Source organism: Octodon degus, unplaced genomic scaffold (assembly GCF_000260255.1).
Source record: "Octodon degus isolate 3935 unplaced genomic scaffold, OctDeg1.0 scaffold00131, whole genome shotgun sequence".
Lineage (NCBI taxonomy): Eukaryota > Metazoa > Chordata > Mammalia > Rodentia > Octodontidae > Octodon > Octodon degus.
In genome coordinates, this window is record NW_004524707.1 from 760,502 (window position 1) to 787,840 (window position 27,339).

General features: G+C 55.2%; 1 protein-coding gene across 3 annotated transcripts; it reads left to right on the forward strand.

Moving 5' to 3' along the window:
- Positions 1-3,142: 3,142 nt before the first annotated feature.
- On the forward strand, positions 3,143-27,339 carry Cdk18 (cyclin dependent kinase 18). Of its 3 annotated transcripts, none has more exons than XM_004641123.3 (16): positions 3,143-3,490; positions 18,686-18,839; positions 18,989-19,131; positions 19,706-19,831; positions 20,999-21,055; positions 21,779-21,893; positions 22,045-22,139; positions 22,313-22,375; positions 23,006-23,129; positions 23,255-23,375; positions 23,941-24,038; positions 24,261-24,366; positions 24,461-24,503; positions 25,132-25,222; positions 25,431-25,508; positions 26,040-27,339. In XM_004641123.3, the coding sequence occupies exons 2-16, from the start codon at positions 18,710-18,712 to the stop codon at positions 26,072-26,074; spliced, it is 1,425 nt and encodes a 474-aa protein (XP_004641180.1). In that variant the 5' UTR covers positions 3,143-3,490; positions 18,686-18,709; the 3' UTR covers positions 26,075-27,339. The 3 variants fall into 3 exon arrangements, with proteins under 3 accessions (XP_004641180.1, XP_023556945.1, XP_023556944.1); XM_023701177.1 differs by lacking the exon at positions 3,143-3,490 and adding an exon at positions 9,369-9,385; XM_023701176.1 differs by lacking the exon at positions 3,143-3,490 and adding an exon at positions 13,757-14,066.

Genomic DNA, 27,339 nt, shown 5'->3' on the forward strand with positions numbered 1-27,339 from the left:
GATTTTTAGGCTCTTTGTCCTACAGGTTATAAAACTAGGCTCAGGAAGATTAAGTTGCTTCCCAAGATCACAGAGCAATGAGCCGAGGGACACCTACAAAGTTCCAAGGCCCCCCTCTCAGCATGGTTTTCCCAAGCTGGATGCTCTTCCATCCTTATCTCCTGGGATCATGTAGGTATGAAGTCTCTGAGCCTCTGTCCTAACTTCTATTTGAATGAGCTCCCTCTCCACCCTACTGCCTTTCAAGGCTAGCCTGCATGATTTCTCACTAATCTGTCCTAAAAGTTGGGGTTTGCCTCTCCAGATGCCTCGCCTATCTATTCTCCACTAAGCTAATGAAGAGCTTCCTGACCTACAGACTGGTGACACCTCCTCCTTCAGGAATGCACCATGTTGGCCCAGTTCTCAGGAGACATCCCTGGCCCATAAGCCACTGTGCACGTGGAAGGATCTCGACCTCCCTCCACATCAGCAGCCCCACCCCAGGCTCAAGGCTCTGGCCTCCTCGAATGGGCACCCATAGCCTCTCAGCCCTGTACTTTGTGCAGGTGTCAGCCCTTCTGGGAAAGCAGAAAGACCCTCCTCCCCTCTCTGGTCCTCCCAGAGCAGCTTTCCCAGGGCAGACAGAGCACCAAACCCATCCACCAACATTGCTACTGTTGGACCTGGGATGTCCTTCATAGGTTTGTTAAAGGCTTGGTCCCATCCTGAGGCATCATTAGGAGATGAGGGAAACTGTAATGAGAACTGGTGAGAAGTCTCCAAGACATTGGGGTGTAACCTTGAGGGGGAGCATGGAACCCCAGGCCTTTCCCTCTTGCTTCCTAGACATAAGGTAAACATCTTTTAGTTGCCTCATGACCCCTGCTATGATGTACACTGAGCCACTAAAGCCCAAAAGCAAGGGCACCAGTTAATCACGAACTATAGCCTCCAGAACCGTGAGCCAAAACACACTCCCCTCCCATCCTTTTCTCTCTTGGCCTACTGGTGATTGAATCCAGGGTCTTTACTCTGAGTTATACCTGCAGCCTTTATTCACTTTTAATTTTGAAACAGTCTTGCTAAGTCACTAAGTTGCACAGGCTGAGCTCAAACTTGCAGTCCTCCTATTTCAGCCTCCCATAGGGAGATTGGCACTGGGATTTCAGCCATGTGCCACCATGCCTTATTAACTTCTTTTCTTTACAAGTTGATTATTTGTTATAGTAGCACCAAGCTAACATAAGCATCTTGTTTACTTCCCTTCCCCTAAACCATAAGCTCCTGGAGAGTGGGGATTGGATTTTATTAATCTTTTGTTCTCATATGCCAAAGGCCTAGACCTTGGCATGTGAGAGACGTTCAGAAAATGTTTGTAGAGACCTCTTGACCTCATCTCCTGGCTCCTTGCAACTCTGCCCTTTGGTCCAATTTTCTCTAATCCTGTAGTAAACAGTTTCTTAGCCACAAACCTGCCTCCCTCGTCACCTGCCCCCTCCAACACATGACCTCCTAATCCTGGGAATACCACACTCAGGGGTTATGGAGTGGTCCCCACAGTGTGGAGACCCAGGATCCAGCCACTTTACAGCCCTTTAAAACTCTGCAGCCTCACTTTATAAACTATACATAGCCAGGAAATCTGCATGCTCTCAGCAAGAAATGGGGAGTAGGGCCGGGGAGATGGCTCAGTGGAATAAGCACTTGCCTGGCAAGTGCAAGGGCCTGAGTTCAATCCCCAGTTCCACCAAAAAAAAAAAAAAAAAAAGAAAGAAAAAAAAAGAAAAGAAATAGGGAATCCTCTGTGGGGCACTCCTGCCAGTGACTCACAGGTCAGTCTCATGCATGGGTCCCAGGTCTCCCGTCTTTCACCTATCTCCAGCTGAGGGCAGATCTCAGGTTGGCCAGGGTCTCCTGGGAGGGAACGATGCTGCTCTCAGCATCTTTCTCGCCATGGACAGGGTTGGGGCGGAAGCATACTGTGGCCTGCCTGCCAGCACAGGACAAAGGACGCAAGTTCCGGGAGGAAGCAGGCTGGAAGGGGCCCACACTGGGATGCCATTCTTCATGAAAACTCGGCCGGGGAAATGGCTCAGTAGAATAAGTGCTTCCCTGGCAAGCACAAGGGCCTGAGTTCAATCCCCCGTTCTACCAAAAAAAAAAAAAAGTGGTACAATTCTTCATGAAAACTCAACTTTTTGTTGGTTTTTGACCCCTAAAGTCAGGTGGTGTGGGCAGAATGGCCACTGACCTGGGTTCTAATCATGACTCTAACTCCTTGTGAAACTTTGGATCAGTTTTCTGGATCTCAGTTTTCCCTTCTGTAAAATGGGAGCCGACCAGCACTCACTATTCTGTAAAGCAGCTACTTTTCCTCCTCCTTCCCCTTCTTTTCCTCCTCCTTCAGCATTGGAGATTGGACCCAGGGCCCTCGTGCTGAGGTACAATGGTGGTCCTTTTATAACTATTTTGAGAAAAGATCTTACTAAATTGCTAAATCACCTAAGCTGGACCCAACTTTACAAATTTCCTGCCTCAGCTCTCAGAGCCTTGGAATCACAGGGGTGCCCTACTGTCTCCAGCTCTGCACAGCTTCTTGGATGCCTCCAAGTGGCTTGTGGATTTGCTCCTTAGAAAACACTCCTCTCAGGGTGGGAGGTGGACATGCTGATTAGGGCTCATTCAGGCCGGGGAGGTCAGAAGCTCTCAGAAGCTTGGAAGGTTAAGCAGCAAGTCCCTCCTGACAGGTAGAAGGACAGCCCCTGAGCCACTGCTTTCCAGAAAAACAGAACCTAGAGTACAAGGTGCCAGGTGGAGGACTGGACACTTAAGAGATGGGTGCCCTGCGACCCAACCCTGGTGCCCTACTGCCAGTCTGGGGTGATCAGGCCCAGGAACCTCGTCCCTCAGTCAAGGTCTCAAGGCCAGCCCCCACCCCCACCACAGCCTTAGAAAGGAAACCGGAAGAGGCTCTTGGACCCAGTATCCCAGAGTGGGAGAAAGGGGTGGGCACCCGGACAGAGGGAGCCCCGCCGATTGGCAGCTGCTGTGGGCAGGGAGGGAGGGGGAGGAGTCAATTTGTACACGTGAAAAACTCCGGCGAGGGCCGGGCTTTTCCTTTCCACCTCCTCCTCCTAGCCCCCACCTCCTCCACCTCCTCACTTTCTCCCCCTCTCCCTTCCCCTCCCCTTTCCTTCTCCTCCTCCTCCTCCTCCTCCTCCTCCTCCTCCTCCTCCAGCTCAGGTTGCAGCTTCTCTCCGGAGCCGCTCACCTTCCCGGAGTGGAGGAAGCGGCCCAAAGCCCAACAGGGACCCCAGCGGGGCTCAGGGCGCCGGGCGCAGGGCTCAGGGCACTGCGCGCAGCCCCCGGGCGCCGGGCTGTGACTGGCGGGAGCCGGCGCGCCGTGACCCAGGACGCGCGCAGTAAGTCCCGCGGGGTGCGGCGCGGCGGGCGGCGCCGAGAGGAGGTCGGAGCGAGGGGCACCGCGGCGCCCGGGCGCAGAGCAAAGGTAAGCCGGCGGTCCTTAAAGGCGCCGGGCTGCTTTGCATTGGAGCGAGAGGTGGGAGCTGCGAGGGGAATCCGAGGCGTACGTGTGTTGGGGGCGGGGGAAGCCCTGGAAAGGCCACTCCCAAGTTTCAGGTGCCCTAGAGGGAGGGCTGTTTCGCCTTCGCTCACCCGCGCCCCGCGGGGATAGACCATCTGGGATTCTCTTTGGCCCCTGGGTTCCTGTCCGAACCCTACAAAGCAAAGTTTTCCTCTCAGTTGCGAACCAGGTGCTTCCTAAGCGCCCTTGCTTGCTTCAGGGAAGGGCAAGGGTCAGGAGTCCCGGGTGACGAGGGGACCCAAGCGCGTGGGCCCAGTCGATCGCTGCCTTGAAGGGCTTTCTAGGCTCTGGTGAACTTTCCAGATCGGCAGGCTGGGGGCGGGGTGGTCGGGGCTGGACGGAGCCCTGGGAAGAACATGGAAGGACACGTGAGGTCCCAGTGCCGGGGTGCCGCGGTGTCAGAGCAGTGTCTGACACCGCGGTGTCTGACACTAGGGAATGCTCCTCTTATCTCTGCCTCTGGGAAATCCAGGGACCCAGAGACCGCGTCCCATAACCCCCAATCATCAGGACAGAAGGGGTTAAAGCAGCGGTGGGAAATAGAAAGCTCCTAGACTTGCTTTACTTGGGGGAATTTGGAAGCAGAATGGGTATGCGCTGGAGGCCTCTGTTTACACCCTGTTGGGGAGCCAGGTTTCCAGGAGCATCTCGGGGCTGTGGTGGGAGTTGTGCGCAGAGGCAATGACTGGTTTTCTGTACTGAGAGGTCAACACTGTGCTAGACACCAGTAGTCTCTTAATTACCACTCAACCCTTTCTGCCAATGGCCATGAGAGTTGAGGCTGCGGAGGAGGGTCAGGTCCCCAGATCTCCTGGGCCTTGACTGCTGCTGTCTCCCCGATGGTACTCCTAGTCCAGCCCTCCACAGCCTTCTCTAGTAGTGCCTCGAGGCCTGTGACTCAAAGTGCCACTGGCTGGCCCCTACTTTCAGCACCCAGGGAGACTTTCCCACTGGGCCCAGGCACGAAGGACATTAAGGATGTGGCCCGAAGGTATAGAATTGTCCAGGTGGTCTGGCCATCTAGCTGATTGGCAGGTGCCCAGAGATCCCACACGTTAGCATGGGCAGGGCCTGGGAAAATGCCACCTAAGGTCAGGAGAAGGAAGGCCAGAGCTGGGGTCCCTAGAGAGAGGGTCAGTTTGCCACAGCAGAGCTCCTGTGCCAGCCCCTTTCTAGGCAGCTCATGACCTAGAGGGCTGACTTCAGCCCCACCTTGCACCCTGGCATGGCCAGGCCCTAGCGGTAAGGTTCCTAGGACTGTCCCCACCAGCTGCCCACACCTGCCAGGAGAATGGAAGGCGTCTACCACTCACACCAGGAGGATCTGCTTCCAAACAGATGGGGGGTTTTCAGAGCCAGAATAGACTTTAGTTAGTCAGATTTCTGAATGCCTTAGTAGCTGCCGTTTATTGGATGTGTCACAGCCACTTGATGAAGCAGGTACCATTATTCCCGTTTGACAGGCCAGGAAACAGAGACCAGTTTTCCCAAAGCAGGGTAAAGATGGGATCCAACCCACTTCTGCCTGTCCCCAAGCCCCTGTCCCCAAGTCTTGCCCCGACATGGGCAGGTCCCAGCCCACTGTGGATCCCTCAGTCCTTAGGGGAATGAAGAAGGGCGTGGTGCCCTGAGACCAAGGCTCTCCTTTGTCCTGTGCCAGGCAGAGTCAGGCTTCATCACAAGTGGCAGGAGAGAGGGGCCAGATCTGAGGTGCCAATGGGCTCCAGTCTGGGACCCTCCTGTCTCATGGAGACATAAGGTCTGGAGGAGACAGGGCTGCCTTTGGGGCTGGATTCATTTCTGCCACATACCAGACGTCTTCAGGTCTTCCCATGCCCAGGGCGACAGGCCCCACAGCAAAGCCTGTGACCAACACCTGCCCTACCCAAACTCTTTTTGTAGGGTTACCCTATTCTGGACTTTGGTCTAAAATATCTGTCAACTCCTCTACTGATTCCTTTTTCTGTTCTGTAAGTCAGATTGTGACCTGAAAGAGAGGGTGCATAGGGACTTTGCTGGAATCCAACTCAAGCTGGCCTTCTGACTTCCGCTCCCTCGCAAACTCCTGAACTTCACAGGCCTGTTTCCTCATGTGTGAAGTGGGGCTCCTAATAGGAAGGATTGTATTAGGAATTAAGTGAGGTCATGCACAGTACCCACAGTGGAGCTGGATAACTAGTCACAGTGATGAACATTGACCTGGAAAGGGACCGTCACAGAGGTGGCACGGGGACTGGTGTCACCAGTCAGCTTTCCTAAACCTGAAGGAAGGGGCTGGGATATAGCTCAGTAGTATAAGTACCTGCCTGGCAAGCACAGGGTCCCAAGTTCAATCGCTGGTACCGGGGGAAAAAAAAGGAACCTAAGCTAGAGGGCTTTGCTTTAGACAGAATCCTTCCTGCTCTACCAGGGTGGGGAGGAGCCCTTCAGATAGGAGCATGAGGTTGGATGGGAACCTGCTGTGGGGACTGGGATATGGGCTGGGCCCCACCTACTGGCTTTAGAGTAAATATGGAAGCTGCCAGCCTTCTGCCCCTAGCACCTTTGACAGGGCCTCCTCTTCCTGGGGAACAGGACCCGCTCCTGCTTCTTAGTTATTAGCGGCCCCTGTCCTGCTCCATTGTCTGTGAGGGAAGGGATGGCTTGGATAGCTCATCAGACTCATATCATGAGCTTCCCTCTTGGGAATCTGTTGCATTTCTTGCCCTAGGCTCTCTCCCTACCTTGAACCTCTCACCTGCCCTGCAAGCATTTGCTGCTGAGTGGGTATCCCCCATCTCAGGGGCGGGAACACACCAAGGTCAGTCTTGTCTTCTTCCCTACAGCTCTATGTGCATGCGCACACACACACGCACACACACACGCACACACACACACGCATGCTTGCACATATGCACACACATTTAGAACCCAGCTCTGCAGTGGTCAGGGGCCTGTGTCACCACAGGGCTAGTGGCTGGGTCTGGCAGGAGCAAGCCTCTCGTGCAGCAGCCAGTGGGCTTGAGGGAAAGCTGTGGCAGTCAGGCCTCCTGTCTGCAGAGGAGTCCATCTGCTCCTGGAGTCCCTAGGGCTCCGTCTGTGGAGGGGAGAGATAAGGGAGGTGAGTGAGGTTTGGCTTTCAACTGAAAAGGGTCTTGGAGCTTTCCAGCAGTATGTGTGGCCCTGGTGACTGAGGATACTCAGCTCTGAGAAACATTGGATAAAACATTAGAAGGGACAGTGGTAAGAACCCTTCCCTGGAACTGTGTAAATGTTTCCCACCGGCATCCCCCTGACCCAGATGAGCCTGCTGTGGCTGCCTGGTGTGTTCAGCTGTTATTTATATGCTGCCTGTTCCTGTCTGTCCAGCGTGGTGGGGGCAGTGTAAGGACTTTGGGGTGAGCTGAAATCCTGCCTCTGCCGCTCAGTGACTGCTTGCATTAGGGTCAGTCGTTTGCTCACCCAAGGTTCAGTTCACTCTGTTTTAGAAGGAGAGGTGGTAGTATTACCTCCTGTTAACGTCTGAACTTGGGTGAGATCATATCCCCTGTGCTGTTAGCCTTTTGCCTCTCCTGGTATCATGATTGAGAGGTAGTGACACAGAATTGGTGAGGTCTCCTTGGCAGTTTTGGTACTGCTTGCTTCTACTTGATATTTTCTTTAAAGTTGGGTCAATCAGGCCCCTAGTAGGAAGGAAATCTTCTTCAAATGTTTCTTCCTTTGAGCACCCTTTCCATCTTTACCATTGTCGCAGGAAATTTTGTCAAAGCAGTATAACGATTTTTGCCCACAAACCTTGCTTCCCTAAAAGAGCCTGCCCCTTCTGCCTGGGGGCTCCCCTCAGGAACCAAGCCTTCTTCTCAGGCCCCCCATCACCCAGCAAAGAAGACCCTTATGGTATGATCAAGCTGGGGGACACGGCTCCCCCACTGCCCCTTATCCTAGTGGGCTCTACTGCCTGGAAATCAGTGTGTGGTGGGTGCTGTGCCAGAGGGTGCCCCTCGTAACCAAAGTGGCACAGGGAAAGGGTCCTAGAGCCCCTCCCTGATCCTACCTGGACCCTGCTGGCAATGTGCTGGGGCCCACAATCTGTGCTGATGGCAGACCCGAGTGGGCTGCCGTCTTCCTTTGTCCTGGGGCCCAGTAACCATGGAAGAGTGAGTAGAACATGTGAACTCCAAATCACAGACCCACGGCTCTGATCTAAATTTTACTTTGTCCCTCTGAGTAGCCTTGGGCAGATCACTGCCCTTTCTAAGTCTTGCCTTCTTGGCCTGAAAAACAAGAGCACAGACCAATGGATTTCTAAAGCCCCATCTAAGGTGCTGGTTTGTGGCTTTGGCCAGTGATCTAGTCTCTGAGGCCCCAGGTAGGATGCAGCCTTCTGAACCTCCAAACTTTAGAGCCCAGCTGATGCCTGGTGCCTGGTCTTGCTGTGGTCAAAGGGTGAGGAACCCAGAAGGCCTCATCCCTGTCAGAGAAGAGGATGGAAGTCTCTCCTGAAGAGGTGGGTGCTGGATATAAAGAAGTACTGAATGCTCAAAGGTAAAGTTGGTGAACTATGTCTCTTGGCCAAATCTTGCCTGTTTTGTATGGCTCGTGAGCTAAGAATAGATTTGGATTTTTTAAACTGGATGGAGAAATTTTAAAAAATTGTGATGCTGGCTGCTTCCACAAAGCTGTCAGCCTCAGGTTGCTGTAGTTCGATTCCCACAACACTCCAGCCAGCCAAACCACCCCTGAGGGCATTCGGAGAAAAAAAAAAAAAAAATTGTGATGCTTAGGAATTACCTAAAAGTCTGGGAGTGTATCTCAATGGCAGAGAGCTTGCCTAGGAGACTTAACAGCCCTAAATTTGGTCCCCAGCACCATAAAAACAAAACAGAGCAACATAAATGAACAAACAAAATTGTGTGAAAGTCAAATTTTAATGTGCTTAGGTTTTACCAGCACATGGCCGTGCTCAATCACTTACAAGGGTGGCTTTGCGTGGGTGCTGCAGATAGCATGGCCCTCAGAGCCTAAAATAATGGCTTCTGACCTTTTGCAGAAAAAGCTTCTGACCCCTTGCATCAAATGCTTCTGGAATCTCAAACTCAAAACTACTTTCATTAAAACACACACACACACACACACATGCACATACACTCTACCATTTTCTTATTAAGTAAGCAGTAAATGTTCATTATGGAAATGTTGAAGATACAGATAAGGAAAATGAAGACATCAAAGTCACCTGTAGTCCCCCCACTCCACCAAGATCATTACCGATGGCATGTTGCCTTGTGCTTTTTTGGATTATATGCAGTATCTGTGTGTGTGTGTGTGTGTGTGTGTGTGTGTGTGTGTGTGTGGCTAGGATGCATGTGTCTGACTTGCACACATACAGCTTTCCCAGATTGTGCACCTCTGCCTTCTTCCATGGAAAACAACTATCAGATGGAGCCCAGGATGGACATTCAGACAAAGGTGGCCAGTTAGGTCTGCATTTTGGAACTCAGGGGCTGGGGCTGTGGATCTGGGAGTCATCAACACATGGGTGGTGTGACCAGGATGAGGTCACATAGGAACTGTGCGTCAATGGGGAACAGCAAAGGACCAAAGAGGGAACTCTGGGCATGTGGCCACTCAGGGATGGCAGAGGAAGTGAGCTCACCAGACTTGGAGGGAGAATGTTAAGGAGACCCAGGAGATCAAACTGTCACGAAGGCCGAGGCAGCAGACTATCAGATAGAAGGCTGAGGATGGTACCTTACACTGAGAAGTGCTTGTGAAGTGAGTGACAGGAAGAGGCTCTCTGAGGAACCCAAGCCCTGGTTGGTGAGTGACACTGACTAGGAACATCTAGAGAGCAAGTGTGTGCTCCTCAGAGGAGGTGGTGGTGGCTGGGAGGAAGGGTTGGCAGCCCAGGGAAAGGCAGACCAGGCAGAAAGAGGATGCCATCCTGTGACCAGAGGCCCTGGGGACGCTGATCAGAGGAACCTGCTGGAAGTGGCACCAAGATGCTTTTTCAGACCAGCCGCTCAGATTGGACTGAGAAAATTTGGAAAAAATTGGCCAAGGGTTCCTGTCAGAGCATGGACATGGGGTAATATGGGCCAGGCTGGTGGGGCTGGAGTATAAATAGGACTGTCATTGACAGAGGCTGGGAAGCCCTCCTCCCACCGTCCCTGCTCCTGAGACCTTGAGGTCTCCAGGGAGGCCAGGCTTTAAAGGCCCTTGCAGTTCTGTTGCTAAAGTTGGGCATAGAGAAGAAAATCAGAGACGTTAATAAAGACCTGTGACAGCACCCCAGAAAGCTGGGCTTCCTGCGTTGGAATGAGGGCAGCTAAAGGGTGGTTGAACTCCATGCCCTTTTTTCTGTTTGTCCCCCAAAGGGTGGGGGGAGAATAACCCCCGTGCCAACGCAGGCAGAGAGGAAATGGGTCTGAACTGTTTTCCAGTGATTTAAGGAGGACCTAAGAAGAGGCTGCAGACTTTTAACTTTTTTCATTGTTTTAAATTTTGAATTGACTATTAATAATATACATATTTATGGGGTATAATATGATACTTTGATGTATTTGTACTTGGTGCAATGATTAAATCAGGATAATTATCACATTATCATCTCATTTTTCATTTCTATATGGTAGGGAAACTTAAAAATCCTCTAGATAATTTGAAATGTAGAATATGTTAACTAGTCTCCTTGTAAATAGTAAAATACCGGAGTTATCTCTCCTGCTCTGACTTTGTCCCCATCCCTTTGGGCCCCTTCTACTCAACCCTAGCGACCACCATTCTGCTTCTACTTTCATAAGTTTGACTTTTTAAGGTTGCACTTACGAGTGAGATCACTCCGTATTTATCTGTCCACATCTGGCTTATGTCACTTAGTACAGTGCCTTTGGGTTCACACCATAGCACCCCACTACACATGCACACCACGTTTTACAAAGCCACTCGTCAGTTGATGGGCTCCTAGGTTGTTTCATATCTTGGTGACTGTGAATAATGCTGCAGTGAACGTGAAAAGGTCTCCCTTTCTTCCGCATACTGATTTTAATTCCTTTGGTATATGCCATCACTGGGACTGCTGGGTTGCAGACTTGGGGATTTTTGAAGACATTGAATGAGGTAGGTGATGGCCCTTCTTGGAGGGTCTTTAAAGAGCCTACTAAAAGCTGCTGGTCAGCCCACTGCCCCTTCTGTCCCAGGTTCCCTTTCCCTCGGCTGTGGGGGCCACACAGTGACTGGGGAGAGGGCTAGGTTAGGCCGAGGCCTCAAGCCCAGCTTTCATCTAGTCATTCACTGGTCATTTGCAGGTTCACTCTGGGCCAGGCCTCACATCAGATGCTGGGCCACAGTGACCAGACAGACCCGCCCTTGCCTACTCACAGGCAGACTAGGGAACTAGACAGTAAACAAGCAGTGTGGGGAGTCAGGTGCTCTACGGGGAACAGCAGAATGCTGTGTGGGCACAGGAGAGATGCCTCACCTGGGCTCAGCAAAGTTCCAGGCAAGAGAAGCCACAAGGGGTGAGTGTGGTGGCACACGCCTGTAATCCCAGCGCTCGGAAGGCTGAGGCAGGATGATTGTCACGAGTTTGAGGCCTCCCTGGGTTACATAATGAATTCAAGGTCAACCTCAACCATAACACCAGATCCTGTCTCAAAAAAAAGAGCCACTAGGGGCACTGTGGAGGGCATCTGGGCAGAGGTCATGCCTGACCTGGGCCTGTTGCTGGCTCCCCCTGCTCCCTCTCAGGGTTAGGGAACCAATCCCATGCTCCATTGCCTCTGAGACCCAAGAGGACTGAGTAGGAGACATCAGGTTCAGTGCTGCTGGCTGGGATGGACATTTCCAGCTCCCTCCAAGGTACACAGGGCCAGGCCCACCCTAGTGCCCTCCAGCCTGGATCTGGCCCTCCAGGGACAAGATAAGCCTAGAAATAGCTGCCCCACTGCTGGAAAATGGAAGCAAGGCACATTTACAGTACACAGCAGCTTGCTTGGAGCTTGAAGGTGACTAAGACACAGTCTTTGTCCTTCAGGGGTCCTCATATTTTCAGGGGAATTGTTGCAGAAAGAGGCTCGGGCTCTCCTTTAGCCTCTGTTTGTTTCTACCCTAGACTGAGCACCTGTTGTGTTCTGTCCCCTGTGCAAAGTGCCAGGGCAAGCAGAATGACAGCGACCCTGTTCTTGTCCTGAGGACACTGTACCCTGGTACGGCGTGCATGGGCTGCTGTGGGAGCCGCGGGAGGAAGGAGGTGGGGCCATGCCCAGCTTCCCAAGACAGATGACACAAGTCGAGTCTGGGAGTGGCTTTATCAGGGAAGAATTGAGGAAGGACATCCCAGGCCACAAGGCTGGCGTGTGCAAAGGTGTGGGTGTGAGAGTGGGTTTCTTCCGGGAATGTCAGGTGTGTTCACTCAAACGGACTCTTCAGGGGAGGGTTGAGGTCGTCTGAACTCAGAGGCCTGGTGTGCTGCACCCTGCAGTCTGGGTTTTTCCTGAGGGCATTGTTAGCACTGGAGGACTGGAGGCAGCAGACAAGGAAGCTGAAATACAGAGGCATCTTCCTTGATCACAGTGCCAGTAAGTGGGTTCCTTCCATGATACCATGGTAGAGAATTTAGGGGCTGGACACATACAACCCCCTAGGATGTTTCTAACCAGAATAAGGCAGCATACACACTCTACCACTGAGCCATGCCACCACCACACCTCTGTGCACAGAAAAATATATACCGTGGGGTCCAGGGGTGCATATACCCCCAGTAGAGGCGCCCCTGAGGCCCCCACACTTTGCCTCCTTCCCTGGCCTTCTGCAGGTTTGCCCTGTATGTACCCAAAAGTCTTCCTGCCTGCTTCCTGCATTCTAAACAGATTCTGTGGGAATATTCTCTGAGTTCTGTCACCATCCAGAGCATCTGTTTCTAGGCAGGGTGACTGTAGGCCAGTCTATCCTCCTCTGTTCTGAAGGCCCCATGTCTGTCCCCTCTCCCATCCAGGCTGAGGCATGGAGAGGTCAGGGAGGGGGCTCCCCAGGCTTCTGCTACCACTGCCCAAGTTTCAGGCAGCCCAAGTGACCAATGACCGTCTCCCCTGAGGTTTGTCCGCCTTTGCCAAGCAGGGTCAGCTGGAGAATGCAAGAGATACTATCTGCCAGCTCCCTGCAGGCACCGCTCTCCAGGAGAGGAGGAAGCAGCTCTCCCGGAAAGGAGGAGCGCCTCTGACGTCTGCGGACTTGGGCAGCCAGCCATTGCCTGTCGTGGGCCTTTGAAGCTCACCCCAGGCCCAGAGTGGCTGAGTGACCAAGATGAGGGAGTGAGTAGGAAGCAGAGGCTGCCACAAGGATCCTGGTCAGTGGTCAGCATCTGGGACTAAGGATCAGGCCCACTGGGCTTCCGGAAGCAGTTAGCTCTGTCCTTCATCGGCTGCCCCGGGCCCTCAGAGAACGTGATGCAAAACAAGACACAGTGAAGACCTGGGAGGCATCTGATAACAGGTGCCTGGAACACCTGGTGCCCACGTTTGTCTGGTGGGCACCTGGTGGTCCTGGGGGTGCTCAGTGAAACAGAAGCACCATGGTGGGAGTAGGGAGAAGCCAAGCCAGAGGAAGAGTGCCAGATCTTCCAGCCTTTAGTACAGGCTTGTTAGGAGGAAGCCAAGGAAGGGGTTGGCTGAACCAAGACCCTAAGCCTGGCCCTGAGGCAAAGTGAAGCTGCCGCCAGCTCTCCATGCCTGACCAGGGCTTGGACTTCTGGGGGCAAAGGCTATTTCAGGGCACTGATGTGCTGCCAACCTTTTGTTTGGCCTTCACCTTCTCCAGCTAGACAAGGGGCAGACCTGGGCTGGGCAGAGGCTATCCATAGCAGGGGGTTGAGAGCTGCAGGCTGACTGCGCCCCAGGTACCTGCTGCATGTCAGAGCTTACTGCCCTCCTAAAGCATGGTGTGAGGCCTGTCCCCATGGTGGCCAGGGTCCTCTGCCTGGCACTAGCCCTGCTTTATGTGGCCCTGTGGTGCTATCCCTGTAGGCCTTTGAAACCCTCTCAGTCTAGTAGTGTAGCCTCGCTGTGTGCTGGCCATGCTGCGCTCCTTGTCCCTGTTCCGCCCCAGGGTCCCAGCCCCTGGGGTAAGGGAAGTCTGAGGCGTATATGATAGTATTTACATGGAGCTTGTTTCCTGGCTGCTCTTTATGTCTGAGCAGGCACCCGAGACAAGAGCCAGCGTCTCCTGGACCTGTCGCTGGGCGGCTCCCTTGCTGGATGTTGAAGCCTTAACCTGCCCAGCTCCCAGTTCCTGGTCTTCCTGAATGCCTCAGTATTTCATCCCTGACATACTGAACTTAAATGGAGGAAGTACATGTGTTGGCTCACAGTTCAGAGGCTTCCATCCGTGGCCAGCTGGCTCCACGGCCATCGTAGCAACAGGGCCTGGTGAAGGAAAGCTGCTCGCCTCATGGTGCCCGGGAAGCAAGGGGAGGAAGAGCCAGAGGAAGGGGGCCAGGGACCAGGTATGGTCCCCGAGGCCACGCCCTCATGGCCCATCCAGGCCACCTAGAAGTGTGTGTCACTGATCTCAGAAGCATCTCAAGCCAGTCAAGCTGGAAGTCGGGTGAAGGGTTACACTTCCCACCAATACGTGCACTCCCAGCAGCCCTCAGCTCCCCCACGACTAGGCCATCCTTCCAGTTGCTCAGCTCAGTCCCCTCCTCCGCTTGCATGATTGCTTTCTTGCCCCCATGTACAGTCTAGACACCTACAGATGTCCATGGCTTCACCTTCCGACTACACCCTGAATCCAGCCACTTCTCGCCAGCTGCTGCACTCATCTGTTCAGACTTTTCTGCACCCCTCAAGGCCCAGCATTGCTGCTCTCTGCATAGACTGCCAGGCTCCTCTGCAGCTAGACTGCTGCTCCGGACCACTGCAACTCACTTCTGCCTCGGGACCTCTGCAGCTGCTCCTCTGTTGCTCGTCTGCCTCCTGTAGATCCCGCATGGAGCTCCCACCCCCTTTCTCAGACATCATCTTCTCAGGGAGGCCTTCGTGACCACAGCATTGGAACTTGCAACACCACACATCTCACATGTGCCCCTCTCTCCTGCACTGGTTCCCGTCATCACACTTGCCACCACCTGTTATTTTATTGTCTGCATTTCCTTGCCTCCTTTCGCATGTACAGGGGAAAGGAACTGGGGACATGACTCAGTGCCACCGTACTTGTCTAGGGCGCTCCAGGCCCTAGGTTCTATCTCCAACCAAAATAAATAAATAAGACAGGAATCCATTATCTTGGATTCTCAGTGCTTACCACTGCCAAACATGTAGTAGGTGTTCAATAAATAATTGTTGATTGAGTGAGCCAAAGTTAAGAGGGATTCTGTCACTTCTCTGTGATCACACAGCCTGCTAGTTAGCAGTGGCTCCCAAGTCTGAACTTAGGCTCATCTGGATGTTGATCAGAGAGGGAGAGGAGAGACCTAGAACCTGGCACAGCACTCTTTAGCTGAGGCCACAGGGAAGGCACAGGACTGGAGATGACTCCAGCCAGAAAAAAGGAGCAGTGTGGTCAGAGTGTGCTCTTGGCAGCAACCAGGAAGTTGCTGCATGAGTCTGAGTAAGTCGTGCCCCTGTTGGAGCCTCTGCAGCCTTGTTGGGCAAGGGACGAGACAGAGACCCTCCATACCATCCTGCTCTGCGGGCCGCCCTGGAGTCCAGCCCCGTCTCACTGGGTGCATGGTGGCCTCCCACAGTGCCGTTGGCTCCTCCTTCCTCCTTCTGTGCCACCTGCTTTTCTGGCCCCAGCAGGAAGTGCTGGGTGGCTGGTGTGTGCACAGGAGGAAGTAACTGAAGCAGGTGGCCAGCTCTATCCTCTTACCTGGAGAGGGAGGCAGGGCAGGCTGGCTGAGTCTGCTCGGCCACCTACAGCTCCAGGGGCCTCTGCTGCTGCCGCTGCCTCACACCATCCCTCCACCCAGCACCCCTTGACACCCACTGCCCTTCCCCTGGCACCAGTTGCACAAAGACAGCCCCAGATGGCTCTCTGGCCTGGGGACAAAGGCCACACTGTGCCTGGCCCTGGATTGGCCTCAGGCTGTGACACACTGAGCCCTTCTGTCCCCAGTTGGGGCGAGAGGCAGACAGCACCAAGGTGACAGGCTTTTTTCCTGTCTCCCTTCCCCCCCTTAGCCCCCAAGTCTGAGGAGCTGACTCTCCCAAGAGGAAAGTGACAGAAGCATCTTGTGTCTTGAGCTTGGGAACAACAGACCAGTCTCTGACCAGCCTGCCCTGTCACACCCAGGACCCTGCCAGTTCAATGCCCTGATTGTCCCCAGCAGAGAGAGAGGCGTCCACCCTGTTTCGTTCACTCCCCAGTGGCCTGCTCCTGTCACCGTTGGGAAGTTCATCCTAGCATCTGACCTCCATCCCTCCATGGCAGTGACAGCCACTTCCTCTTGGTCCCTTCACATGCAATGGAGAACAGCTGGTCCCCTTCCCCCTGCCCCCAACTTCACTCTGTCCCATCCTCCACTCCAGCCCAGGACCCCGGAGCTGGTGGCTCCTTGCTCCTATCTGAACTGTGGGAAGAGCAGGTAGGATTCAGGGCCGGCTAGCCTGTCCTGCAGAAATGGGGCCCCTCCTTCCCCATAGATTTGGATACACTTCCTTCCCCCAAAGTCATATTCATGGCCGCTTCTGGGAGATTCCTGAGCCACAAACACAACATGCCATCCCATAAGCCCAGACTGCAGGAGGACTTAATGTGGAAGACCTGTTTTTAGAAAGGGGTGTGGCGGGTCCCTCTTGGCAGAGCGCAGCCCTCTAGGAGCCACGTGCCTGCCCCCAGGGTGGCCAGGATGGAGCCTGGGCAGGAGTCTGCAGTGCAGATGTGCTGCTTCCAGGGCAGGGGTGGCTCCTCTCCTGGGGAGCTCCTGTGCCCCAGGTGTTTCTCCCTCCTGCTCCTCCCCTGCACAAGGCAGCCCAGGGTGCAATCCAGAAGCCTGGCAGGTCATCAGCCCCTCCCTGCACCCAAAATGCTCCCCGGCCACGGCTCCAAGTGCAAGTCATGGGAAATGCCGCTCAAGACTGCCCTTGCCCTTGTGCACAGCGTTGCATACCCACAAGCCCCGCTACTCCAGAGGCTGGGACAGGAGGGCCACAGGATCGGGGCTTGCCTGAACACTTTAGTGAGCTGTCTCAAAAAAAAAAAAAAAAGGCATTTTCCTTGGCTAGCATGCTCAAGGTAGGTCCTGATTTTAATACCCTGCATGGATGGGGAAAGAGAGCAGTTCCAAAACCTGAAGGTAAACCCCCGGAACGTGAATTTTTTTTAAACAATGTTTGTGGTGATGCTTCTGTTCAGCCAACTTTGTAAACAGCTGACATGTGCTGTGAGGACATTGCCACGGAAGTGGAAATCTCTGGGCAGGTGGGGCTGAGTCTTCTTGTCCCCGGGACCCTTCCCCTCCTGGCACCATCACAAGGCAGTCCTGTGTGCCTCTGGGTTCGGTTGGTCACTGTTTGCAGGACAGAAGGCAGGTGGCACTTCCTGTCTGAGCATCCCACAGACCAGAGGCCTGGAGAGCTCACAGAGCTGGGCCACAGCTGAAGCTGGCTGGTAGGCAGGTGTGGGGACCGAGATTCAGGATCCTCTGGGGCTGTCGCAAGGTGGCTGGGACCATGCTCTGCACGTCTCTGTGATCTCAGTGCCTCACAGGCAGCGCACAGTGCTCAGCCTTTGGTGTGTTGAGCTGAACTGAGTCAGCCTTCAGGGGCCTCTGTTCAGCTGGCAGTATCTGAGCTCGACTCTGAGGCACTAGCCTGGACTCAGGAGACCTGCCTGTGAGGCAGCCAGGAGCATGCAGGACCAGAGAGAGGACCCTTTTCAGGCTGGCTAAGGACACAAGGACATGATCATTAAGCAAAACAAACATGTTACTGACCCATAATCCCTTAAACCAGGAGGATTCAGGAGGACCTGGTTGCCTTGGCAACTAGGTGCTGGCCAGTGGCAGAACTGAGCATCCTCCAGGCGTGGGCTGCTCTAGTGCGTGGGGAGAGCCAGGGAGGAGGCCAGGTGGGCCCTGCCTCCACAGGGTTGGCCTGGGTCCTTGGTAGGCATGGGGGTGGGTTTTCATAGGCCTGCTGGTCCCTCCTTGTCCCCATGGCAGCTCAGCAGAAGGCAATGTGACACAGCAGGAGGGGGAGGGGGATCACTGGGAGCTTAGGAAACCATGGAGGGAAGGCAGGACAGCCCCACTGGGTTTTCGGGGCCTGAGGAGAGGACTGTGGGGAGAAGCGGCAGGGTTCCCCTATGCCAAGAGGCTGAGCAGCCAGCCGGAGCTGCTGCTTGCTGGGGAAAACCCTGAGGGTGAGCAGAGCACCCCTTCATGGTGCTCTCAGCATAGGATGCCTGCTCTGGCACCCTGGCGTGGGGAGGACCACAGGGCTCTGCCTTCCTGTCCCTGTTTCCTCCGAGACCGTCCCTGCCTCTGGTCCCCATGTTTCAGCTGGAAAGAGGGAGAAGCTGAGCCAGAGTCCCTGCACGTTTTTCCTCCCTTGATGCCTTGCTCTCTTTTCTGGGTTCCTGGGTCCAGGACAAGCCAGATGGGGTCACTTGCAGTGTCATGTCCGAAGGGGGTGGGCCACAGCAAAGGGTGGCCCTCCCTGGCTGTTGACACCTTCAGTCACTCACAGGGTGGCCAGGGGCCACCAGGTTTTCACTTCAGCAGCTAGTGTGTGTGCTGCTCCAGAGCTGAGGGGCTCAGTCTTTAGGGGAGGAGGAAGCCAGGGATCCTCCCCTCGAGGAACTTGAACTCTGGAGAAGACACAGCTCCTCAAGCGTAGTGGTGTGCACCTACAATCCCAGCTCCCGAGGAGGCTGAAGCAGGAGGGCGGCAAGTTCTAGGTCAGCCTGGGCCACAGTGAGAGCCTGTCTCAAAATATAAAGGACTGGGGTGTGGCTTGGTGGGAGAGCACGTGGTTTCAATCGCTGGTACCAGAAAGGAGGAAGAGAAGGAAAAACTTTTTGTAGCATGAAGGACAGCATACCTGATGAGAAGAAGGGGCCCTGAATCCACACTTGGGGTACACCTGGGCATTGCCTTTTCCTCTCACCCCTCCATCCCAGGATCCCCACACTGCCTGGCCCTTGATGATCATGAACAAGATGAAGAACTTTAAGCGTCGGTTCTCACTGTCTGTGCCCCGCACAGAGACCATTGAGGAGTCTTTGGCTGAATTCACAGAGCAGTTCAACCAGCTCCACAACCAGAGGAATGAGGGTGAGGGCCTCACCTACACCTCACCATCCCGTTGTCCCCCAGGCCCCTGCTGACCCCCCTCCCCACAGCCCTGGAAGAGGGTGAGGCTGGGCCAGGGCTGGGGAGGGCTGCTGGGAGGGGAGCTGACGGCTGGTTCCTGTGCCTCTCAGACCTGCAGCTCGGTCCTCTTGGCAGAGACCCCCCGTTGGAGTCCAGCGCCTTCTCCCCCACAGATGGTGGGGAGGAGCCTGGGCAACTGTCCCCCGGCATACAGTACCGGCGACGGCAGAACCAGCGCCGCTTCTCCATGGAGGTAAGGGCTTTCCTCCCTGGGTGTGCAGGACACAGCCACAGAGGTGTGCTGCAAGGGAAGCTGCCTCTGAGCCAGACTTGGGGGGTTCTAATCCCAGCTCTGCCATTCATTAGCTGTGACTTAGAGCAAGCTGCTTAACCTGTGTCCTACAGTCTGCTTGTCCTTAGAAAGGTCACAGTGGGGATTAAATGGGTTAATATATGCCAGGTGCTCAGCACATTCCTGGACATAGCAAAGGCTGAACAACATGACTGTTCTTTGCCCCAAATATGTGTGCCAAGTATATGAAAAGTAAGCTCACAGAATTAGTGTCTGGGAGGGCCGGAGATACAGGTTCTTCTTCTACACAGGTTGTGGGTGATACTATAGTCCAAAGAGGGGAAGAAACCTCATAAGGTCACGCAGCAAACCTAGGTGTTCACCTGTCTCTGGGTCACCCCCAAAATAGCTTTGAGCCTGGGGTCTGAGCCTGGGAGTTGGCCTGCTGTGGTTGCTCTATAGGAGAAGCTAGTGAGAGGTGAAGGCCCACAGCCCTCACTCCCCTTAAACCCAGCACAGTTCCTTGTCACCGCAGGACATCAGCAAGAGGCTCTCTCTACCCATGGATATCCGCCTGCCTCGGGAGTTCCTGCAGAAGTTACAGCTAGAGAGCCCAGACCTGCCCAGGCCACTCAGCCGCATGTCCCGCCGAGCCTCCTTGGTGAGTCCCGAGAGGGTCAGAGATCATTAGGGCGAGGTCCTTGCCCAGCCAAGGCCAGCAGTGGTTTTTAGGAAGCTTCTAGGGCTCTGGTGCCCCCTGCTGGCCACAGTGGCTTCAGAGCACTGATCCTCCCAGACTGGCTGGCATTGCCCAGATGGTCCCAGTGAAGCGAAGCTGTAAGCCCCCTCTGGGCTCCAGGGAAGACCAGCTGCGCCATGCTTCCCAGTCCTGCCCACCTGTCCCAACTTTTGGAGCATTTTTACAAAACATAGACCCTGGTCCTATGATAGACACTTGCAGCATCAGCCTCTGGATAGACACCCAACAATCCGTCCTGTTAGGAGTTGACTCCAGGGCTGGGGAGATAGCTTGGTGATCTAAGCACCTGCCTGGCAAGCACAAGGTCCCAAGTTCAATCCCAGTACCATGTGCTGTGCTATCTCTGGAACCCCAAGTTCCTGCTGGCCCACAATTGGGCATGGTGACACAGGCCTATAATCCCAGCACTGGGGAGGCGGAGACAGAAGGATCACTATGAGTGTGAACTGAGTGGCGAGACCCTGTATCAAATTAATTAATTAGGGGCTGGTGAGATGGCTCAGTGGTCTAAAGCACCTACTTAGAACAAACTAAAAGCACAGGGACCGCAGTTCAATCCCCCAGCACCACATGCCAGCCAGCCCTGCCCCCTGGTGGGCTGAGCTGGCCACACACACACACACACACACACACACACACACACACACACAAATAAAATTTAAAAAAAAAGAATCATCATTAAAAAAAATTAATTAATTTTTAAAAAGAGCTGGCTCCATCTGAGCTAGAAGGAAGGGGTATGCACTGATAGGTGTGTTCCAAATGGATGCTCGTGTGGTAGAGAAAAAGACACCACATCTGCCAGGAGGAGCTGAAATCTGAACAAGACAGAGATGGGAACAGGGCAGCCCCTCGTCCCCAGTGTCACGGGAGGGAGACATCACACTTCCAAGGGGCCCTCCTCTGTCACGGGGATAAAGGGAAACGGAGCACAGGAAGAGCCTGCAGCCAGTCTGAGTGGCTCCCTCAGCACCACTGGGTGGCTCATTCCCGCCCTTCTCAGAGGCTGGAAGTAGGGGGAGGTGGGGGCCCTGGGGGCTCTGATCTCACAGCACTGTCTTCCTCCAGTCAGATATCGGCTTTGGGAAACTGGAAACATATGTGAAGCTGGACAAGCTGGGGGAGGTAAGGGCTGCTGTGCCTTCTTCAGGGGCAGTTACGGCCCTGCCCCTGTGGGCCCCTCCCTGAGAGAGATGTACCCCTTGGCCATACAGCCTGGCCTGGCCTTCAGCTGGGTCCCCAGAGCCTGAATAGGATGCCAGGACAGAGGAGCCCATGGGCTCTGGGCTACTTGGTTCCTGCCAGTACTCACTGCCTAGATTGAAATGCCAAGTCTACCATTCACTAGCCCTGAGACCTTGGGCAAGTGACTCTCAGTGCCTCGAGTCCTCCTCTGGTGAATAGGACCCATTGTTCTCCCAGGGTTATGGTGAGGATTGGGGATACATGACAAGCACTTAGACAGCTCCTGGCACATAGTGAGGGCTGTCACTGAGCTAACTTGGCAGCACTACACTGGGCCGTGTGTCAGAGGCTGGGGGAGCAGCACAGAGAGGTGGAAGGCCATTTCCCAAGGAGACCCCCGCCTCCAGATATCAGTGTGATCTGAGGAAAATGATTCGGACGTTATAACAGAAGATGTCCAGAGTCAGAAGAAGGAGCAGTCCATCTTGATCCGGAAGCTATTAGGGGCATTTCACAGAGGAAGTGGACTTTGGGGCAAGTAGAATTTCATGAAGGGAGTAGGGCTCTGGTACTAAAGGGCCCAGCTCAAGCACCAGAGGAGGGGAGGCCCTGGGCCAAGAAGAGCAGCACCCAATGGCTGACAGGTGGACATTCCCCACCCAGGGCACCTACGCCACAGTCTTCAAGGGGCGCAGCAAGCTGACAGAGAACCTGGTGGCCCTGAAGGAGATCCGGCTAGAGCATGAGGAGGGGGCGCCCTGTACTGCCATCCGAGAGGGTATGCTCAGTGACCCTGGACCCACGCTCCCCCCCCCAAGTGGTTTGGAGGGAGGCTCAGCAGCCTGTCGTAGTGGGCACCTGGGGAAGAGGACATGGGTAACTCCAGGGAGAGGAGGACACAAGCGACCCAGGCAGGCCTGTCTCCCCAGTGTCACTGCTGAAGAATCTGAAGCATGCCAACATCGTGACCCTACATGACCTCATCCACACAGACCGGTCCCTCACACTAGTGTTTGAATACTTGGTGAGCTGGGCTGAAGCACTGAGGCAGGGGTGGTAGGGTTGGGAGGAGGGAGTAGGAGAGGTCTGGAGGAGTTGTAGACCTTGTTCTAGAATCAGGCTCTGGATGTGCCTGCGCAGGAGTGGACCAAATGCTCAGGCCTAGCAGTAACTAAGAGCCAGGGACCTGTGTTGCAGGACAGTGACTTGAAGCAGTATCTGGACCACTGTGGAAACCTCATGAGTATGCACAACGTCAAGGTGAGCACCTCCAAGGCCACACCCATCCTTCTTGGCATCCGTGCCCTGGCCCATGATGCTCACCTTTCTCACCACCAGGGCTCCAGCTGCTGAGCACACTCAGAGCTTGCAATGTAGGAAGAAGTGGTTGGGTGCTCCCATCCAGTGAGCCAGGGCCTGGGATGGGCACCTTGCCCACAGGAACAGTCACAAGCCTTCCACCACAGTCTAGCTGTAAAGACCATCTCTGATGCTAAGCATCAGTTTCCCCATCTGTCAGCTGGGAACATGAGCTACCTGCTAGGCTGCAAGGAGGGAGACTTCCAGGGAATTCCAGGAGGTGGCTTCTTGCCCCACTCTTACCCCACCCCACACACACACTCTCCAGCTTGAGGACGCTAGCCTCCTGCGCACTCACTGCCTCTTCTGCACAACTGGGCCTCCCCGCTGGCTGGATTCCCCAATGTGCTGAGGCCCAGGATGGGCAGTGGGGTGGATAGGAACCAGGCAGCCTGCCCGGGAGAGACTTGTGCTGACCTACCCATCCCCACTCCCATTTCCACCCCGGCCTTGAGGCAGAGGCTCCAGGTCTCCCAGCTGTGACAGGCCTTCTGCTGCTACTTCCTACTTCTTTCTCTCCCTGCTCCCCAGATTTTTATGTTCCAGCTACTCCGGGGCCTGGCCTACTGTCACCGGCGCAAGATCCTGCATCGGGACCTGAAACCCCAGAACCTGCTCATCAATGAGAGGGGCGAGCTGAAACTGGCTGACTTTGGTGAGGCCAGGGAGGGTGGGCATCCGACGTCACCGAGGTGCCCAGCCAACTCAGATTATGGGTGCTAGCGGGAGGGTTTACCAGTGAATGCTGTGAGCAAAGGTTCAGTGCCTCGCTGTCCCTAGGACTGGCCCGGGCCAAGTCAGTGCCCACAAAGACCTATTCCAATGAGGTGGTGACCCTGTGGTACAGGCCCCCCGATGTGCTGCTGGGATCCACAGAGTACTCCACACCCATTGACATGTGGTGAGTGTGACTGAGGGCAGCTATGGGGCTCCCATACCCTTATACTCTGGAAAGAACCACCTCACCTCCCTGAGGAAAGCCACAGGAGGGTTTCCCCATCTTACATACCCTCCTTATCCCAGGGTACAGGAGGGTCCCTCCCTACAGTAAAGACGATGGATCTCCCCCAAGTATCAGTTCTAGTGATGCTTTTGGAAGAAGTACTTACTTTTATGTTAAAATTAACAAATCCATGATTTGGCATAAAATGAAAAACCAGTCCAAATTTGAAGCTAAAACTTAGATTTCTGCTGAATGTTCCCTGTGCCTATGACCAGGGCTTCCTAGAACCAAGGTGTGGGCTCCTCTTCCAGCTGGACCACCAGGCGGTGCAGACCCACACCCTAGAGGGAGAGGTCGCACCTTCCTAGGACCCAGGGCACTCAACACACGGGCAGTAGTGAGGACCAGGGCAGTTCCAGGAGCCTTCTACCACCAGCGGCAGGGCGTTCCTGGTACCCCGGTGGAGCAGCCGTAGGAAGCGTGGTTGCTTCTCTCTGACACCCCTGCCCCTTGCTCCCCGCAGGGGCGTGGGCTGTATTCACTACGAGATGGCCACAGGGAGGCCCCTCTTCCCAGGCTCCACAGTCAAGGAGGAGCTGCACCTCATCTTTCGCCTCCTGGGTCAGTTTCTTGCCGCAAACTCACTCTGGCCACCAGAGGGCACCAGCACTCCACCCAGCCCAGGCGCTCAGTGGACGCGCCCCAACACCCCCCTCGGGCTGATACCAATCGGCAGGACCCCGGTGCCATCGGCCGGCCTTAGCTTCCTCCGCCGGCATCGCACCCTACGCGTCGGCCTTGGCCCTTCACCCACACGTTCTCTACCCCCTCTCATTCCTCCAGGGACCCCGACAGAAGAGACGTGGCCCGGCGTGACAGCCCTTCCAGAATTCCGAGCCTACAACTTCCCTGGGTACCTGCCGCAGCCGCTGCTCAGCCATGCCCCCAGGTAGCCATGCCCCGATGCCACGCCCACGTGCCCCTCCTTGCACACCCCCTTCCCTCCCCCAACAGCTTGTTGCAGCAGCTCCTCCCCCTTGCAGGTTGGATACTGACGGCATCAACCTTCTGACCGGCCTCCTCCTGGTGAGTGACTTTCCAGGGGTTGGGGTAGTGACTTTCCAGGGCACAGCTCCACCTGCCCTAGGCCCCAACTTACCAGACTTGCTGTCATCTGCCCCACACTGTGGCCCCGTACCTAGAAGGAGCTCTGGCTTCCCTCGTCCCCTTAAGAGTCCCAGCATAACACCCGGACTACAGTGTGGACTGCTTACCAGCCGGGGACCTTTGGGCGTATTCCAGGGAACCTGTCTGTGCCTCAGGCTCTTCACCTGCCAAATGGAATTGACAGTTCACACCCCAGAAGATGGTGATGAGATACACTGGGGTTACAGGGGTGCAGTGAGGCACCTGTCTTGAAGCAAGCACGCCAGAAAGGGAGGGTGGTTTTCCTGCCGGTCATGGCCACTCTTGAGCGATGCTCGTGGTGGCCCTCCGCGCTTGTGAGCCTTTATCCCCTGAGGAAGCCCCTCCCTGAAGTCCCATTTGGGTGATTGGACACCTGGGCACTGGAGGCCTGAGACAGCCTGGTGGGGTCAGGCTGGGGACAGCAGCAGGCCCAGGCCCTCCCACCATAGCGATCTAACTTATTATGGCAGTTGCACGGCCCAGAGGTGTCCCCACAGTGCCCAAGAACCCATCCTGTGTGTTTCAGTATGAATCCAAGAGCCGCACATCAGCAGAGGCAGCCCTGAGTCACCCCTACTTCCGGTCTCTGGGAGAACATGTGCACCAGCTTGAGGACAGTGAGTGTCTAATGGGGCAGGGTGAGTGACAGCAGAACGAAGAGGCCAGAGGCCGGGTCTGCTGAGTAGCCTTAGGCATGTAGCTTCCCGTCTATGGGATCTTATTTGGATCTAAGGGGTGCAGTCTGTGGAGCTGGTCCTGACAGCTCCCCCAACGAGGGTGCCCCAGCCCCACCTAGCCCTCTCCCTGCCCCTCTTCTCTCCCCAGCTGCCTCCATCTTCTCCCTGAAGGAGATCCAGCTCCAGAAGGACCCAGGGTATCGTGGCTTGGCCTTCCAGCACCCAGGTAGGATTTTGGGGGGAGGGAGCTCCCACCACTCTCCCTGCTAGAAGAGGCTGGGCAGGCTGCCTGTCCCCAGTAGGGGCTCGCTCCAGAGGAGCAGAGATGGGCCCAGCAGCCTGCCTCGGTGATACTGAGTCTGCATGGTCACCCCCAGATGGGCCTCCCTTCTGGGGGGGGTTCCTCCACCCCAACAGGACACTGCATGTGGTACAGTTCTGGCAAAAGTGCTTCCTCTGGTACATGCACCCGGCAGACCCTGACCAGCTGGTGCTCTTGAAACCAACAGTGCTTTCTTTGCATTGTCTCATTTAACCCTTAAAACCCTCCATGAAGTTGGCACCATTAATATTCCCCAGTTCACAGCCTGTGAAAGGTTAAGTCGGCTTCTTGTCACTTGTAACAGAGATGGGATTTGAGCACAGGACTGCCTGACTCCTGAGTACACTGCTTCGCTCACTTGCTCAGAGTGTCAGAGGGACACGTGTCTCTCAGTCTTGGGCACCTTTCAGCCTGACTCCTCCCTCTGTTCTCCAGGACGAGGGAAGAACCGGCGGCAGAGCATCTTCTGAGCTGTGCCCTCTCTGCTGCGGCATAAGGGACGTGAGGTCATGTGAAACGCAGATTCCAGTAGGATGAGACCTGTGTGGCTATAGGAGGACCAAGGAACAAGAGCTAGTGGCCAACCTGGAAGACTGGGCAGCCCTGGGTGCAGCTGTCTCCTCTCCCTGCTTCACACACGACCTCCCTGGTGACCTATACCTGGACATCAACCCTCCGTCACTCCCATGGGGCTGGGAGTGAGCTGCTCCCCTGAGAGGAGGCGAGGGTCAGGGAGAAGGCTCAGACCGTCTCCCAGCCTGAAGTGCATGGGCATGGGAAAATCCCAGTGCCGTGCTTGGCCTGGATGTGGGCTGGACCACGCCTCCCCAGGGCCTGCTCACCTCTCCAGGCTGGCAGGCCTCCCTCTGCCCCCAGGAGCCTGCCCACATTTCTCTTCCTTCCTCTCTGAAAGCAAGAAGGGACATGGCATCTTGTGTGGGACTCAAGGGCAGATGTCCCCGGCACAGCAGAAGACACAGTAGTCCTGTCTTCTCTGTCCCCGCGGTCTTTTCCTCCCTCCTCACCAGAGGTCACTTGTGCCCTTTGGGCCAAGGCTGAGCAGCGAGGGTGCCAGCTGCCCCTGGAGGTGGTGTGGGCCCAGCAGCATTCCCCACCTCCCCATCTAGATGAAGTTGCCTTAACTTGGCAGGTGGTAGAGTGCATGCTGCCCTTGGAGCTCCGATCCAGCTCCTGCCAGCCCGCTTTCTGAGCTCTGCTGTGCCTGTCTTATCCCCAAGTACTGATAAGTCAGGCCGGGGGGAGGAGGGGCAGCGTCCTGAGAGAGGCGCCCAGACATTGGGGTCACCCTGACATTGGTGCCAGGCCAACTTTGGTGCCTTGGCGCTGACACAGCCCCCCGTCCCTCTGCCCCAGCCCTGTGGCTCTGTCCTCGTGATCCAGGCACCAGTGTGCTCAGAAGGTGATCATGAGAGGAAGAGGTGTGAATGCTGCAGCCCAGGGGAAAGGAAGTGGGGAGGGAGCAGTTGGATGCTAAGAGCCCAGAAGAGGACCCCTCCTCAGCACCTGGTGTTCCCAAGGCCACCTCAGCCTGGCCAGATCCTAGAGCAGAGGCCTGGCTTCCTCCACAAGCCCCGCCCCAGCCCAATGCCCTCAGCCTAAGGAGCTGGGTGGTGGTAGGGGCCTGGGCTCCCCAAGCCCTCCTTCCCCCTCAACTGTACTGTGAATGTCCTGTGACTCTCAGCACAAAGACAGATAATATATTTAATTCATGTTG

What these genes read in the sequence shown, in the direction of transcription:
- Cdk18 (XM_023701176.1), top strand. Translation starts at nt 13,866, where the DNA reads ATGCCTCAGTATTTCATCCCTGACATACTGAACTTAAATGGAGGAAGT. An exon ending in AGCTGGACAAGCTGGGGGAG is followed by an intron (nt 21,056 to 21,778) that starts GTAAGGGCTGCT and finishes TTCCCCACCCAG; the next exon opens with GGCACCTACGCCACAGTCTT. An exon ending in CCTCATCTTTCGCCTCCTGG is followed by an intron (nt 24,039 to 24,260) that starts GTCAGTTTCTTG and finishes TCATTCCTCCAG; the next exon opens with GGACCCCGACAGAAGAGACG.